The sequence below is a fragment of the Sturnira hondurensis genome, unplaced genomic scaffold, assembly GCF_014824575.4.
Source record: "Sturnira hondurensis isolate 20B ecotype Veracruz unplaced genomic scaffold, ASM1482457v3 Scaffold0014384, whole genome shotgun sequence".
Taxonomy (NCBI): Eukaryota; Metazoa; Chordata; class Mammalia; order Chiroptera; family Phyllostomidae; genus Sturnira; species Sturnira hondurensis.
This window is the reverse complement of record NW_028087015.1, coordinates 17,912,027-17,928,774: the sequence shown is the minus strand read 5'-3', so window position 1 is coordinate 17,928,774 and position 16,748 is coordinate 17,912,027. Positions and strand designations below refer to the sequence as shown.

Here is a 16,748-nt window from a genome sequence, read left to right as displayed (position 1 = left end):
GAACCGAAACTAAACCCACCTTGGGTAAAATGATCCACTCGGATAACCCAATAAATGAACCTAATTTTGTTATTCCATGCACAAGCTACTTTTACATATGTAGATAAGATATGCAGTTCCCATTTAATAGAGGGTTAAAAAAAACATTATCAGCCTAACTGATGAGGAAAAGTCATACTTCAACAAACCACACGCATGGTTGCAGTTGGCCACACATGGAAGTTACCTCAAATTCAAATTTAGAACTGCCAAAATTAGTCCTCTGTTTCTGCCAGAAGTTGTCCGGCTTGATTATCAGTGCAACGTGAATGCAGGAGGGAAAGGACTCTTGCAGGATCTTCAGCAGAGGCTTAATGGAGTCCCACTTGGACCCACGCATGTCCACAATCACTGTGAAGCCTCGCTTACAGACTTCTTCACTGGAGAAAAAGAAAACACATGCTTAAGCCACACAACTCTGGCCCTGTCTCCTGGGCAGAGTCCTACTGGGTGAGGGTGACTCTGCTTGTGTCCTCCTGATGTCTGCGGGTCACTGTCAGGTGAGGAACAGAAGGGAAGGGGTGCCCCACCCACCCCCGGCTCCACAGTCTGGCTGCAGGTCAGCACTGCAGAGAGCAGGTGGGATGTGGAAGGGCACTGGAAACCAATTCAGAAAGAGTTCAGATCTTACCTGTGGAACCAAACTCTTTCTCACCCTCCCATGTCATGAAAGAATAGCCATGGCTATTTATGCACCCGAGAACACAATGATGACTTGAAATAGGGTTCAATGCTGAAAACATCCAAAACTTCATTTTGTATGTATGGTTTTGCAGTCTGCCTCCTCTTTAGGAGAAAAACAACTCACGCGTAAAATGATCACACACGCTGCCTAGCACCTACTACAGCAAAGGTCCTCAGTGAGCACTAAATGGGGACAGACCTGCCGGTGTGACACCCAGGTTGGGTGTCAGAGCCCTGCGAACGGCAGTCACCCACACTCTCCAGCCACAAGCGCTAAAACCACCCGCTCCGATGTGTTGACGGCAAAGGTGGGAACTTTCCAATGTCCCCTTTTGTTCCTTTTAACCTCACCCAGGACCCTGGGCTGTCCCAGAGGTTCTCCAGTGTGGCCCGCAGGTCACTGGGGGTCTTTGGCACACTTCTGACAGAACTGTGGGGTCAGCCTGTTTCCACAGCAACACTGAGATTATTCACCCGGTTGCACTGGTATGTTGTAACGGCAGTGGCAGGAGCCCTGCCGGCCCTTAGAGCAGGGATCAGGGCAGTGCAAGAAGTCATTGTGTCCTTCCTCTCCACACTGTTATGGAGTGAGCAAACGAACCAAAAAAGCCAGGGTTTTGTTAGAGTGACCTTGATGAAGCAATACAAATTACTAATTTTATTAAATCTCAACCTCTGACTGACTACAAGGTAAATACATATAGTGTGCTTCTGTAATAAAGAGTAAACAACAGGCATCAAAGAATCCTAAAACACAGGCGAAAATTTCCTCCTCCCTTGGTTGTAACTTCAGGGTCACACGGCCTTGCACTTGAGGAACAGCCTGATCCTCATCGCCACGTAGCAAGCACACAGTGCGCAGAGGCTGCTGATGCTGGCGCGGGCGTGACCAGGTGCCAGCTGCCTGCAAGTGCTTCGGAAATACACCCGAGGCCTCGTGAGCCCCCGCGGGGAGTTCGAGGTTTTCACCCGACATAAATGTAGTGAAACTACAGGAAAGGTGTTTGACATTTTGTCTGCCTCGTGTAATCACCTGAGAAATTAGTCTAAATTAAAAACTCAGAAAACTAATTGCTATCATTAAGTGATATGAAAAAGCCAAAAAAAAATAAGTCAAAATTAAAACCAATTTCATGCTCTCTTGCATGAGTTCGCTGCTCTTCCCTCCCCCCCCCTTTCCCCACACACATGTGCACACACACCCTCTCACACACACTTCTTCCCCTTATCCTGGTTCACACCATCAGTCACTGGCATTCCAAGTTTCACAGATATAAAAGTTCCTCAGACAACTACATCGTTGTCAGAAGCTGTCACAGGAATATTCTGGAGAAGTCTGTGGGGACAGAGCCTGAGTGGATGGATGGTGGCTCACAACCTGAGGCACGTGGTATCGAAAGCCACAAAGAGAAAATGGGTGGACCCAGCGGCCCAGCTCATCAGTCACATGTGGACAACTGCAGGAATGAGCTGATTAACACCAGTCACCTGCTCCTACATGACTAGCGACTTGAGAGGAATTAACACTCGGCTCGCACACTCCTCATGCTTCGCCCCCTCAGGGTCTCACATAGGTCCTGCCTGGCCCACAAGCCAGCCAACACCAGAGGCCTCCTTCACAAATCCTAGAGGCAAAGAGGGCTTCCAGAAATGCCTGAAAATCTCCCACAACACTCAAATTAAGGATTCTGGGTCTCCCTGGGGTCTAATGGTGTTTGCGCCATTGCAAGATTCCATTTGGCGGAAATGTCAGGGCTCCACGGCGGGGGGCAAGGCTAGCCCAGGCAGGAGGAGGCCTTGTACTTCCCCGTCCAGGCTCCCAGACTCCATTGCCACACAATGGTGGGACACTACGAACAAGTGTGTTTTATCATTTTATTAGTTGCTGTTCGGTCAACTGCACTTGAAACATCAGTCTTCACCATATCAAGACAACTTCCCTGGCAGCCTGTCTTCCTCCTCACGCAGCCAACACAGTATGTACATAAAACTACAAAGCCTCTCCACTTGAAAGGGGCTTAAAAAGAAGCCTGAGTAACTCCAGTCCTAACAACAGGAACAAGCCGGAAAAGGACACAACTAAAAGGTACCCTAAGCTCGCACAGTTTACAGAAGGATTAACTATTCACCTTCCTCCACGATCAAACTGTTAGCACCCAGTGACTCCCCAAGAAATGAAAACTGCACATGCACTGGGCTGGGCGTACACACCCTTTCGATCGCTCTGTCTTTACCAAGCCCAAGCCCGTCATGGTTAGGAAACCTCCCCGAACCCAGTTCTGGTCATGAGCAGCTACAGAACACGCGCAGCTGGCCACAGGCGACAGGCTACAGCTACTCCTCCACTGTAAACACGAACGAGCACACTGGAAAGCGTGACTCAAAAAGCAGGTTGGTGGGCAGTTTTGTCAAAGAGCCTCGTTTTATCTATGGGATACAGAAAACTTAGATAAAACTGAGGTCCCTTCTCAACACAGGTCTCTAAAAGAGAGAAACTCTACTTTCTTTACTTCCTACAAAGTCCCTTCTTACATGAAAGTTCATAAATGAATCCATGAAAAATCTCCCTATTGTTTCATTAGTGACCACAGAGACTCGGAGCGGTCTGTCCATTTAGCCACTATAAATCATTGGAATGTTCTAGAACACAGTAAGAACAATAAACACCAAGGGGAGCACCAAGACGGCTGCTGTCTTCATTGCTGTGCAGGAATCCCCATCACACCCTCAGGAAGTTCTGCAGAGACGTGATTCTCCCATACACGTTCGATAGAAAGTTTCCTTGCACGTGAATTCCATGAGGATCACTTCATCACTCCTTTTTTTAAAGGAGGGGGAGGGGAATGGAAGGTGACCCAAGTAATAAACCCCAATGACTCACCCCTCTCAGATCACATTACGTGGACCGGAAGGCCACATTCTAAGAGGCACAGCCCAGAGGCCACGCAGGAGAAACACAAGATGATCTGACTCTAGCACACGTCAAAAGGAAAGTAACCGAAGGAAGGGAGCAGAGCAAATGTGAAAGATGGAAATTATTATGCTAATTCTGAGGCGGCTACTGTACCCGAGGCACTGCGCTGGGTGTGCACATAAATTTGTCTTACTCAATACTCACGATGATCCAAAGAAGTGCCCATCAGCACCGCAGTTTATAGATCAGAAAACAGATAAAAATAATTACGTAGCTCGTGCCAGGTCACAGTCGGTGTGACTCTACCCATGCGTTCCAGGATGACACACTTCTCCACGTTCCGGAATGTGGAGGGACTGAGGGACAGCCAGAGGCTACCTTCACATCACAAAATGTTTTGGGAGTGACAGGGGAAGAAATCGCACAGACCCTTAGGGCTGCCGACACGACTCTGAGGGTACAAGCAGACCCACAAGTCCAAAGAAATTCACACACCATTAATGTTCTGATGACTTTCATTGATCCTGTTGTTTGGCTAAAACAAAGCAGTGCTCTCTAGTTCTTTTGGAGTCAGTGTGGGACCACAAGGAATGGGGAGGACCCAGAGAAAACTTGTTCAGTTGCCACTTCTGTCCACCTGGACCACTGTGAAATCCTCTTCCATCATCACTTGGCAAATGCATCAATTAATGTTATTCCCACCTGTCCATCTGCTCATTAACCAAGGATGAGCAAATGGCATTTCTTGTCCCTTGGAACTGTAAATACAAAAGCAAATCTAGGCAATGAAACGAAGTGATTGCCCTTGGTGGTTGGAGGGTCACCCTATGCACTTAATTGTTTATGAGCAAAAGAACAGAATGTTTTGGGTTTGTTACAAAATATTCCACAGGGAAAACTAGAGAAAAACAAGACTGGCAAAACTTTGTAACTGTTGAAGCTAGATGACAGGTATGTGATGTTTGCTACACTACTCTGTCTATTTTTGTGTCTGCTCACAATTTCCCAATGACAAAGTTCTGTGTGTGTGTTTTTTAAAGTGGGTCATCCAGGTGATCCAAAACATACCTGCATCAATTTTTTGGTAATATTTATACTACTTTGTCTGCTTAGAATTCAGGCTGAATTTTAGCTCTTTCCTAGACAGCACAGTGCCACATCTTAGAATAGTGAAAACCCCAAACCACCAGAATGTAATGTGAATGAAATGAAAAGTAACTTTTTACATTTACAATCAAAACAGATTTCGAAACTAGAAAGCAACTTGCCAGGGTTACATACAGCAATTCAATTATGTAATTTTTAAAAAATCACCTAGATGATATAAAATTCAACGTGTTTTCCATTCCCCTAGACGACAACTACGATTTTGCTGGGTAAGAACTTTTCTGACATTGTCCCGTGTGTGGCTCTATTTCTCTTCCCCTCGTCGGCACAGTGCCTGCAGCTCTCCACGACACTGTTACTCAGCAGGGTAGTGAGTCACACGTGACTCCTAAAATTCTTTCCAGCTCTTTGGTTTCGACAGCTCAGCAGTCCAAGAAAACACCGGATGAAGAAGGGAGAAGATTGTGTGTGTGTGTGAATGGGTGCTATCCCTTTGTCACTGCTGACACCGGGTGAAAGTCCTCCCACGAAGGATGTCCACACGGAAAACCCAGACGGCCTGCCGCATCTGCCGCAGCAGGGACGGGTCACAAACAGGTGCAGCCGTCCTCCCTGGTGGCGTCACAGACCCTGTGATGGGGAGGATCTGGTACACTTACGTCAACCTTCAGAACTTAGGATGCTGCTATTGACCATCTTTTATTAAACACTCTCTTGCGTAACATGTTCCTTAAAGTTACTATATACTCCAGCCGCTACTATGACTGAGTTGTTTTTTTTTTTTTTTTTTTGTATGTCCTAATTTAGTCACTTAGGAAATGCCATCCTTTCATATATGCCTTTCTGGAATAAAGATTTCCTTTTCTTCAGAGGGAAGCATCTCTCCAAATTTCAGCACACAACAGTCTCTTGTTCCAGGTGTGGCTACATCCCTGGATGACATCACAGTAGTATTCTGTTTCCCAAAAAGTAGTCTGAATGATGAAATGGGGATTTGGCGGGGGGGGCTTTCTCTCCCTGGTTGTCATCTAACAGTGCTGTAAGTAAAACCTCAATTAGGGCGGAAACAAATATTCTGAACTCCTCACGCATACACTCAGACCAGTTCCTATGCACTGTTCCTCACTTCAGGGTTCTGCAGAAAACAAAGCTTTGCCTATTCTTGGTGTTCTTTCTCCACCAGACTCCCCGACTGTCTCCCTGACTATCACCAGTGGTCTCTCAGATCGGATGGGGCTCCCAGGCTTGGGGTCCTCTTAGTTGGGAAGGATTTTTAATCCCCCACAAACTTCATGCTACAGACCAATGGGATCCTTGTAAGGAGCCACAGCTCGGGAGGAAACAGAGGCACAGTATCACAAACAGCGCTCTCTGGCTCCCAGGGCGTGTGTCCAGACTCTGAATCGCCAACCGCACTCTCCTTCACTTCTGCCCAGGCCCCCCGTCCCAACACCCGACCTGTGGGCATCCCAGCCCCCCACTGCATACACAGCTCTCCACTCAAAACACGTCCCTTCTCGTCCCGCCCCCCGTAAGTGCTGCAAACATGACAGAACGGTCACTGAGTGGAAATAAGGAGACAGATCATGACTTTAATTTCGTACTACTTTGACTGCTTGGAATGGAGGCTGGGGTTTAGTCGTTTTCTAAAGAGCACAGTGCCACACCTTAGGAGAGTCAAAACAGTGAGAAGTCCCGACCCACCCAGAACTTACCTAGGGATACAGGCCAGGTAGGAAATGAGTCTCCTGAGATCCTCCTGTCGTATTCTGTCATGATTGCTGCGGGCTGGGAAGGTTAAAATGGGACCCCCACGCTTATCTCTGCCACCTGAAAAACAAACATTTGGCGTACACTTAGACAAATCAAGAGAAGACTAACGTGCTGCTAAGTCCGACAGCATCACCCCTCCAGTCACACAAGGTTGTACCTCTGTCAGCCGAGTGGCCAGAAAGGACTGCGAAAGGCCACAGTCCCTGCTCCAGTGGAGCCAGGCCCAGGCTAGCTGCCCACCCCCAGGCCTCTGCAGAAACACGGTGAGATCTGCACACCCCCTGGAAGGCACCAGTGGAAACTTCCAGGTGCTGTGCCCTGGCCTGGCCTTTTCTTCCAAAGTGTTTCCTCCTTCCTCCCGTTTTACGTTTGGAGAGAGCGAAGTTTTCACACACACGTGCTCACTCACCTCAAACAACCCACCACTTCCCCCAACATGCCACTCTCTCATTCTCCTCCGCACTTTCCCCTCTCGTCCCGCCCCCACCCCCACCCCATGCTCTCTTTGCCACCACCACCCAAACTGGGTTTCACGTCTGGAGAGGGGAAAAGACCGAAATGTTCTTCCAACTTCACATAATCTGGAGCTGGGGAAGCTTCCTCCCTCCAGGGTGGCGCCCAGCCCCAGTGGCTAACAACCTCTCACACAAACCAGCGCCTACCAAAAAAAAAAAAGGCACGAGGCTGGGGGGTGGAGGGGGCTTTTCATGAGAGAATTACAAAGCAGACTAAACTAGGTGAGAACTTTAGAAAAGTTACATCACATACTAAGTATGAACCTCAGACGATTGGCCTTTGATAGATGCGCAGAAATATTAACAAAGACACAATTCTAATGAAGTCTACTGGTACCACTGACCATGCTTTTGTGAAACTGTCACATGTATTTTATTATTTCTATCAGGGTTTTCAAGAAAGAGAAAAACACAGAATAAAAACTGACGCTTCTCAAGTGGATCCTTCACTTAAGTTTATAACTCTGGTCATCTCTCTTCCGAAGTAAAGCACTCAGATCTCAAAACTCAAGTCACAATACACAACTCTTAATTATTTTCTCATCTTAATTACTTACCTCATCTGCATAGGTAAAATTAAAAAGCAAGCAAATAACAACAACATAAAACCTGATTCTTTTTAAAAGGCCAAGAGGTATTCAGCAGAATGTTACTTTAAAAACACATTTTACAAATATGGGCATTTATAATTTTCTGGGGCAATTAACACTCTCTAAACAGGAATAAACTCTGAATGTTTAAAGTGATCCACCACACTGTTCAGTTACATGGTCTAGAAAAGTGTTAAATTATATACGAATCCAATTAACTGTGGCATTAAATGAGAACAGCACCACATCAGAGCCACCAGCGCCGCGTCTGTGCAGGGTACCCAGCTTTGGACACACGCGTCTTCCTGGATCTGACGGGGACCCTGTTGGGAGGCTGTATCCTTCCAGCTGTGTAATTAAAGATCCGGAAGGTAGAAGAGCTTCGATAAAGCCAAAAGGAGGCTGTGGGCGGGGTCACAGCCGGCCCCCTTTGCCCTGACAAGAACTTACACGACTCTCCAAATGAATGGCTTTGGTGCCTTCTGAAGTAGTAGAAGTGTCACGAGGACACTAAAGATGGGCTCCTCGGCCTTGGCTACAAATGGAATGCAGCCCTGACAGCGGGAGGCGGCCGCACGCTGCAGTGGACAGAGCGGCATCGCCGCCCAAAACATCACACAGTGTTTTCAGGGTGGCATCGAGGGCTCTAGTTTCCTGGAATATACCTCGTCTCCAGGGTAAGACAGGAAACAATTTTAATGCTTTATTCCCCTACATCTCTCATTCTTCTCAAAAAGGAATCAATATTCTCAGTTAAAAGCATTACAGCACAACTCGTATTACAGAAGCTTGACTTTTTTAAATATAGTATGGTATTTAGATGAAAACATTCACCCATTCTTGGTAAAGAGAATCATATCTAATGTTTTCCCGAACTATCTTTCTGAATTTTTTAAATGCAACATAATGCTTGACTCAGGAGGGAGATGAAATGCCAAGGACCTCTGTTCAGCTCTCCTCTCTCTGGGATCATTGTCTCTCCCAACACAAGCAAGGCAGGGTTTATTTACCACAGCATGAAGAGCAACATCCAAACTCTGCCCATCCAGAGTCGCATGGGGAGTCGACAGGTGCGCCCCTGCACATGGCCATCCTGGTCACACCGTGGTCTCACTCCAAGGTGAGAACTAAATGCAAGTGCGGGTGGAAGCACTGACTGCCTCACCTTCCAACTAAGATTTTTCCCAAATTGGCAGCAATGGCGAGGAGCCCTGAGACTTACCAGCAAGCACACCCCCCAAACAGGCTTCCATTCATGCCCACAAAAAAGCATATTTGACCCCAAACTTGAATTTCAAAATGGGGGGGATTTCAATTTGTCTGTTTCTTTTTCCCCCAGAATGGAACTTCAGAAAACTCCCTACGGTAGTTTTAAGATTTTGTCAAAAGTCACTTACGATTTTAAATACTAAAATAAAAGTTGCATGGTCCCTGTTCAATTAATTTAAAATTTTGTTTCACTTGTGATCTTCCCTGTACTGGGGTATATCTTCCAATCTGTGGCGTGTCACAGTCAGAGACAGGCGAGTGCCAAAACCACCCATCTGCTGACCCCTCCCAGCGAGGTTAAAAATAAACACATTAGAATTAATGAAATGTAGTATGAGCTCAGGGGTCTGCGGTGTCTGAGCCTCACAGCGCTTCAAGGCAATGCCACAGGAGTCGGTTTAGATTACAGGCACCGAGATTTAACTCATTTGCAAATATCACCAAAGGCACCCAATGGAAAATACTGTCTGGGTCACAAAGCAGAAATGTCACAACTTCCAAGTTCTCATGCCTGAACTAATAAATAAGTACAGCAATGCTGCACCTTATAAAAGCACCATACACTAAGATATACTAATACGTGTCTGATGTCACCCTGCAGCCTCACGGTAAGGCAGGCGGGACAGATGTCAGTCCCATTTCACAGACAGGAAACTCAGCATCTTAGTGTGGACAATAAAAAGAAAAGGGGCAGGAAACCCATTTCCTGCCCCTACAGACGTCACAGGATGTCCATGCAGGAGTTTTACAGCCTCTGGACCTCTCTCCCCGAGTCCGCAATCAAAACCCAACAGCTCACGAGGGATTATCTGCCTGTCCAAACACGTGTTAGTCAAAAAACAAAAGAACACACAAAGGACATTGTTTTATCTTCAGGTCTTAGAAAATCCACATCCTCTCTGCTCTTCCTCTCCCCATTATTTCTGCAAGGCACCTACTGCCTTCCAGTCAACTACATAACTTACACATTGTGTCTGTCTGTCCCCCCAACAGGAATGGAAGCCTGTGCAGGCAGGCATCTCCGCCCGTTCACTGATACCAGTATGCTCTCTCACTTCCAGTGCTTAGTGAGAGACGGACGAGCACAGACAGGATGCTCAGTAAGTGTCTGCTCCACAAGAGGATTCTTCTTCTACACTCCACTCGAAGTTAATACTCACACAAGTTCTAGCAAGGGCGACGAGTCCCGAGCAAGCACCAAGTGCTGACACATTGTTTTTCTGGTCAAAATGCAATGAGTACGGGGTTTGAGGAAGTCTGAAGCCGACAAGTATGGAGGTGTGACTACACCTACCACCGTGTGTCAGGAAGTTAAAGAGGGAAATGAACTGCCTGAATGTTTTTACAGGAGGAAACACGGATGCTAAATCAACTGGGGTTTCCTCTAACATCAGAAGGAAGGCTGGAAAGGTCCGACATTACAGCTACCAATGTCTACGTGACAGTCACTCCCTGAAACCCAGTGACACTCATTTCCCTCTTCTGAAAGGTAAAAAAAAAACTCCAGGGGACGCAGTCTCTCGAGCAGTAAGGCCCCGAATGACCAGAGGCAGCTAGATTCAGAGTTGCCCCTTTATCTCTAAATAAATTAAGAACTCCCCTTTCACCCCATGAGAATGGACTTCCCTTGGAAGACACACTTAGTTGGAGAAGCACAACTCAAATTTTAATGAACACACTGGATTTTCCTCTGTAATGGCCTTACTTGAATTTCTGGATTAGGACACCATTGAAAACCATTCTTTACGCCTCCCTGAGGAACAGTCTAACTCGGGGCTGTGAAAAGCTCTGAAAAGATGTGGTTTATAAAAGAAAAATTATGGCCACAGTCCCTAAGTCTATTAGGTAACGAAGCTCTGTTAAAAGGGTGTCCACTGGTCCCCTGCCCCAGGAGCTAAAGCCAACGGCTCCCCAGCCCCAGACCTTCACTGGTTCGCCTCTCCCTGCCTGGTCCTGAGAACCAGAAACTGGCTTACAGACTGTTTCTCATGAAGACTCTAAGGGGTCTCCGGACTTCTGGGAAGGCCTTTGGTGGCACCTCCCCAGCCAGCCACTAAGGACTCTGACTGTCCTAGGCACTAACAGGAACATACAAGGTGGAGGGGAGAGACCCCCTTCCCTCCCATGAAATACAGAGCTTTGCAAATTGGCAGCAAGAGGAATTAGTAAGATCACTAGTCACATTACTGACAGCAAACCTCTGGGCAATCAAATCCCACCTTCCTGTCAATACCTCCACTTGCAAAGGTGAATATTCACCTTGTCCCGCCCCCCCAAAAAACTAATCTAAAAAAGTAACCAATGTCCACCCACAGGCAAGTGACTGAATGAACTGCTGAGTACACGCACACAGTGCAGTCACACGCAATCATGAAAGAAACGAGGCCTCTCTATGCGCACTGCTTCCTGGAACACCGTGAAACAAGTGAGGCGCAGAAAACAGTGCATCGCAGTGACTGTTTCTCTAAGGGGAGGGGTATGAGACTGGATGAGTAGGTAGACAAATAGAATGCTCTTATTTTAAAAGCATAGGAAATAAACCAAAAACTAAATAGAACAAAAAATAAAATGTTTCCTACGGGGGAAGAAAGTACAGGGTGAAAGAGGTAAAGAGGGAAACTAGATTTAACTACATCTTATCTTTAACATTTTTTAGCTCTTAACCTTGGAGTGATGTACTCATTGTACTTAATGTTGAAGCCAAATTAGGTGGCTGGTTTTCTTAAGCCTTAAAAACATAAAGTAAAATGAAACAAATGCCCCTGAGTTTCAAGGTGGAAGGGACTTGATCCACACAGACAGGAACTATTTTATGTGTCTTTAAAATGCAGAAACAGGACAGCACAGTGCTGGTGGCACATGCTCCAGGGACAACAGAATTCGCAACAACAGAACAACAGAAGTCGCACGGTGGCGGTATCATCAGTATTACAGTGCAAATAAGCAATTACGTCGATGAGGGCAAGAGCTGAGATTTTTACCTAAAGGAAAGGAGATATAAGTCCATAATCAAAGAAAAATAAAATATCTGTAATCCTAATTGTAAACTGGAAATTTTAATGTGGAGTTATGACATCTTAACTCATTGGGGAAAAATGCCTGTGTGTGTATATGTAAATATATATGTATACACACACACACACACACACACACACATACATATATACATATTCCCCAGAGGTGCCCACTGAAGAGACACAGACACAACAACCGCACCAGGAGCAGCAGGCTTCCTAGCTCCCACAGAGGAACCAGGGGGCTTTAGAAAAATGGCTGGCTGTACATGTGGAGAAGGACACGGACAAACTGGGCATGAACCACCTGGTTACAGCAGCAAAGAGAGAAGGTGTATTCCTGCGGTACATGGCTGGACTCGGGAGCCAATCTAAAGGGGCTCCCACTGTCCAAAGACGGGAAAATGTTAACTTCATGAAAAGAAAAAAGAACTGACAGTGAATTAAAACCCATTAAATATATTTAAAATCATGAGCTCGAAGATATTTAAAAAGGCTTCAACATTTTTTTACTAGTCTAAAATGTCTAATGGTCATTTCTCATGAACCTGAACACAGGTAAATGGCAAGAAGCAATCACTTATACTGCTTTTTTCTGTACGAACCGTGTTCTCGGGGTCAGCAAGAAAGTCTGGGACATCTCTCTCTATGGAATATCCAAATTGATGAATGAAGAAGAAAGGGGGTGGGTGGGGCAGGGGCGAGTAATGGGGGTGAAATGGGGACAACCACAACCGAACAACAATAAAAAAATTTAAAAAAAGAACGTCGGCATTTTGCAACCCTAGTAAAATACCAGATCTAAGCAATGACCATCAATAAACGCTTAACCAGACTCTCCTAATAAAACTCCCAGGAGAACTGCCCAATACCACCCACGAAGGATTTTTGTCTCCTTCCCTGCAAAATCCAAGCTAAATCTAACCAAGCCTCGGGATTACCTCCTAGTTTTATAAGAAATACAAGGAAATGGGAACATGCTAAATGACCACCCAGGGATGCAACCAGCAAAATCTAAAACACAGAAAAACCTCCAGGAAAACACCTGGTTTCCGCACATAATAAACATAAAGGGGTAAGAGAAAAACAGTAAGAAGGAGAAAGCTCCTACGAGTTAAAAAAGACATCAGACACATCAACTAATTGCAATATGTAGCCTATAAGAACCACACTATACAGCAAGCAGGGCAATTTGAATATTTACTGACTTTTTTATATTTAAAAATCACTACTTATTTTTAGGTCTGTTAATGGAAGTGTGGGATTTTAAGCTTATCCTTTAGACAAATAAATGTTTATAAATAAAATGATATAATATCTGTAATTCACTTTACAATTACCCACAGGGAAGGGAGGGGAGGAGGGGACAGCAACCCAGATGAAGCAAGGTCACCGATGTGCAGCACGGGCCCACAGAAACGCATTACACTCTCCTGTGCGGAGTGTTGAGACGCCCCATGCGTGATACAGCGAGGGGGGGGGGGCGGGGCAGTAGGGTTCTTAATTCTGGTAGTTGTGAGTTCTTTTAAGGCCGAAACCCTAGTGGTATAGGAATCACATGTCATGGTTGGAATTCTATATAGAATGTCATATAGAACAGATATGGATGAGTATACACATGTATATGTACACTTATGACATTATACACATAATATATACTACATTAATCATATATACTGTAAATACATATGATGCATTAAGTATATATACAATAAACATAAAGGGTACACACTATCAGGCAGGAACTACAGGACACTTCTTTCAGTGTCCTCTGACTTCAAGCATGAATTTAGATATGTCATCTAACCTCATTTAGATATGTCATCTAACCTCATTTAATAGTACTCTCTGAACGAAGAAAGAAGTGTTTTGCTCTCTTACTTCAGTGCAATAGGATTATGTTTCAGAATACCTGGAGATGAGACTGAGGGTCAGAAATATTCGTGTATAAGGAATCCTCACTGGCTTTTTAGATCATGACCTAATAAGTAACTCATGGAATCACTGACCTCTTGGCCTGCTTTTTGTAAAGCCCTGGCTATTCCACTTAGATTTAATTTACTAAAAGCCAGGCACACCGAGAGCTTTTACACAGGTACCATAATACCCCCTAATATTTAAAAAATGGGGTCTTAGCAGAAAAATTAGCAATTGCCAACACTGGGGGTTGGGAGGAGTGGGGGTCGGGAATGGCAAACTGGGCATGGGACTCGTTGAAGGGTAGTAGAAATGTTCCGGAAGTAGACTGTGACGATGGTGGCACGACCCTGTAAATACACTAAAATTCACTGAATTGCACACTATAAAAAGGTGGATTTTATGTTATGTGAATTACTTCTCAACAACAAAGAAAAAAGATGGATTCACAGGTGAAATTTTTAAAATAATCATTTGTTTTCAGTTTCATGGTGTTTTTCCTCTCCCCTTACTCAATGAGGTAACGTGACCCTAAAGCAATCTGCAGGCAGCTCACGCTAAGGCAGCCTGCCAAATCTGGCCACAGATCAGAAAGTACAACACCACACAATCGTGGCGGCACCTCTACCGACTGCGCCCCGTTAACACCCCCCTGCCGCATTGTAACACAGTTCCACTTTAATGTTTGCAACGCAAAACTCCCCTCCCCACTAAAGGCACTTGGCTTTAATTAACCCTGCAGGATTTAAGGTTTTAGCAAAGATTCATGATATAACTCTAAAGGATTAATCATTTCATTTCTTTAATTCATTAGAAGGGAAATAGTTTTAGTTTTCGCAGAAACTTAGGTAAAATGCCACCTAATAATGTGTTCTGTATTAAATACCTAACAAAGTAATGAACACAAATAAAAATCGCCTGTCTTACCCCTGCATGGTCTCACATGCCTGTCTCCAGGGGCTCAACAAAGCAGTAACCAGAGTTCTGGGAGTGAAAGAAGCGACAGAAGGAACAAGTGCTCTCATCACAAACCCAAACTTTAAAATAAAAAACTGATGAACGTGTGGGAATCAGGTTTCTTCAAGCCTTTCTTTTATATATATATATTTTTTTTATTTATTTATCTTTAGAGGGGAAGGAAAGGAGAGAGGAAGAGAAACTTCAATGTATGGTTGCTTCTCCTGCATCTCCTGCTGGGAACTGGCCCCTGCTGGGAACTGGCCTGCAACCCAGGCATGTGCCCTGACTGGGAATCGAACCGTGATCATCTGGTTCGCAGGCCCGCGCTCAATCCACTGAGCTACGCCAGCCACGGCTCTTCAAGCCTTTCTTACTGATGCCTCTAATATTTATCAGTAGAGTCTTTTCATTCTATTAACTGTAAAATCCATCTGTAAACTACAAAGTTCAGAGTTCCCCAAACTGGCAGGAGCTCATATTATGCAGTGTCAGTAAGTGATCAGAAAACAGCAAAGGCTACTTTTAACACAGTGAATTACAAGCCAAGAGCTGTTTGCCTTTTCACTTTTTAACCACGTGTCCCCATCGATCCAAAGCACCTCCTTGTTTTCATGAACTTTGTATAATCTTCTGTTAACCTTCCAAATGAATTATGCATCAGATTTACTTCAAAAAAAACTATCAAACTGTGTCTGATAGGGACCAAGAAATGCTGCTGGATGGAAAAAGCAAGGTAAAAAGAACGAAACACCAAAGGAAGCTACATCCGAATTATATGCGAGTCCCACAGACCCAAAGGACACACAAGCCACATAAAATCACCCAGCAGGATTACAGATTCAAAATAAAACATGTGCAAGAGGCGACATCAGACCAGTGTAGTAGGCCTGTTTGAGAAGGATAAACAGTTATCAAGGGAAACACACCCAGAAAGACGGTCTAAAAGCACGTGACCACCTCGAGATTTACTTTGTTGTAAAACAGAGCAAAAATATCTTGCAAATCTTTGTGTTGTAAACATGTGCCAAAAAGATGCAGTGCCCGATGGCCTCTCTGTTCATGTAGGAGGGAGCCCCCGGGACCAGCACCATAAAGCCCTAAAGCTGCCCCTGTAGGTGCAGAAGGGAAGGCAGTCGAGTGCCCCAGAGCCTGAAGGACCGGCGCCGACTGTTGCCACACTGCAGCTGCCCCAAGGACGAGGTTCTACAGGTAAGTGGAGGACCCAGCTGGTGAAGATCCCCAGGGCTTTCACGACGCACAATATGAGGGTTGCAGGAACTCCCGGACCAGAGAGGCCATGGCTACATGAGTCTCCTCACCTCCCCAGAGAAAAGGCGACAGGCGACAAAGTTCAAAAAACCATAGTAAAAAATTCAGGACACATGAACATACAGTCACATTCCCACCACTTCTGCAGAGATGACCAATTTTCTAAAAAGATCAGTTGTTCTACCCAACTGATTGGGGCAAAGAGGCGCACGCTTGCGGAACGACAGACACAGACACCAATCACCAGTGTTATCTGACTCACAAAGCGCCTGTCAGCTAGAAGAAAATGCTTCGGGCACTAATATNGGCCACAGGTAGCTACAAAGTTCAAAAAACCAAAGTAAAAAATTCAGGACACATGAACATACAGTCACATTCCCACCACTTCTGCAGAGATGACCAATTTTCTAAAAAGATCAGTTGTTCTACCCAACTGATTGGGGCAAAGAGGCGCACGCTTGCGGAACGACAGACACAGACACCAATCACCAGTGTTATCTGACTCACAAAGCGCCTGTCAGCTAGAAGAAAATGCTTCGGGCACTAATATCTCAGGAGAACGCTACAAGAATAAAGCAGGTAAAAACCCGCCGAGACACGCAGGCTTCCATGGCAGGGGCAGGTGAGCCGGGTTAGTATTTCAGACTCTGACACTATATCAGAAATAGTCAAGGGATCAGTAAAGCAGATTAGAAAG

General features: G+C 45.3%; 1 protein-coding gene across 6 annotated transcripts in view; it reads right to left on the bottom strand.

Moving 5' to 3' along the window:
• Positions 1-16,748, bottom strand: part of TRIO (trio Rho guanine nucleotide exchange factor) — a 328,151-nt gene that overhangs the window by 198,006 nt on the left and 113,397 nt on the right. For all 6 annotated transcript variants that reach the window (XM_037063022.1, XM_037063020.1, XM_037063018.1 and 3 more), the window contains exons 3-4: positions 6,460-6,574; positions 227-419 (exon numbers count right to left, since the gene is read on the bottom strand). In XM_037063022.1, coding sequence (XP_036918917.1) covers positions 227-419; positions 6,460-6,574 — 308 coding nt within the window. The remainder of the gene's footprint in view (positions 1-226; positions 420-6,459; positions 6,575-16,748) is intronic.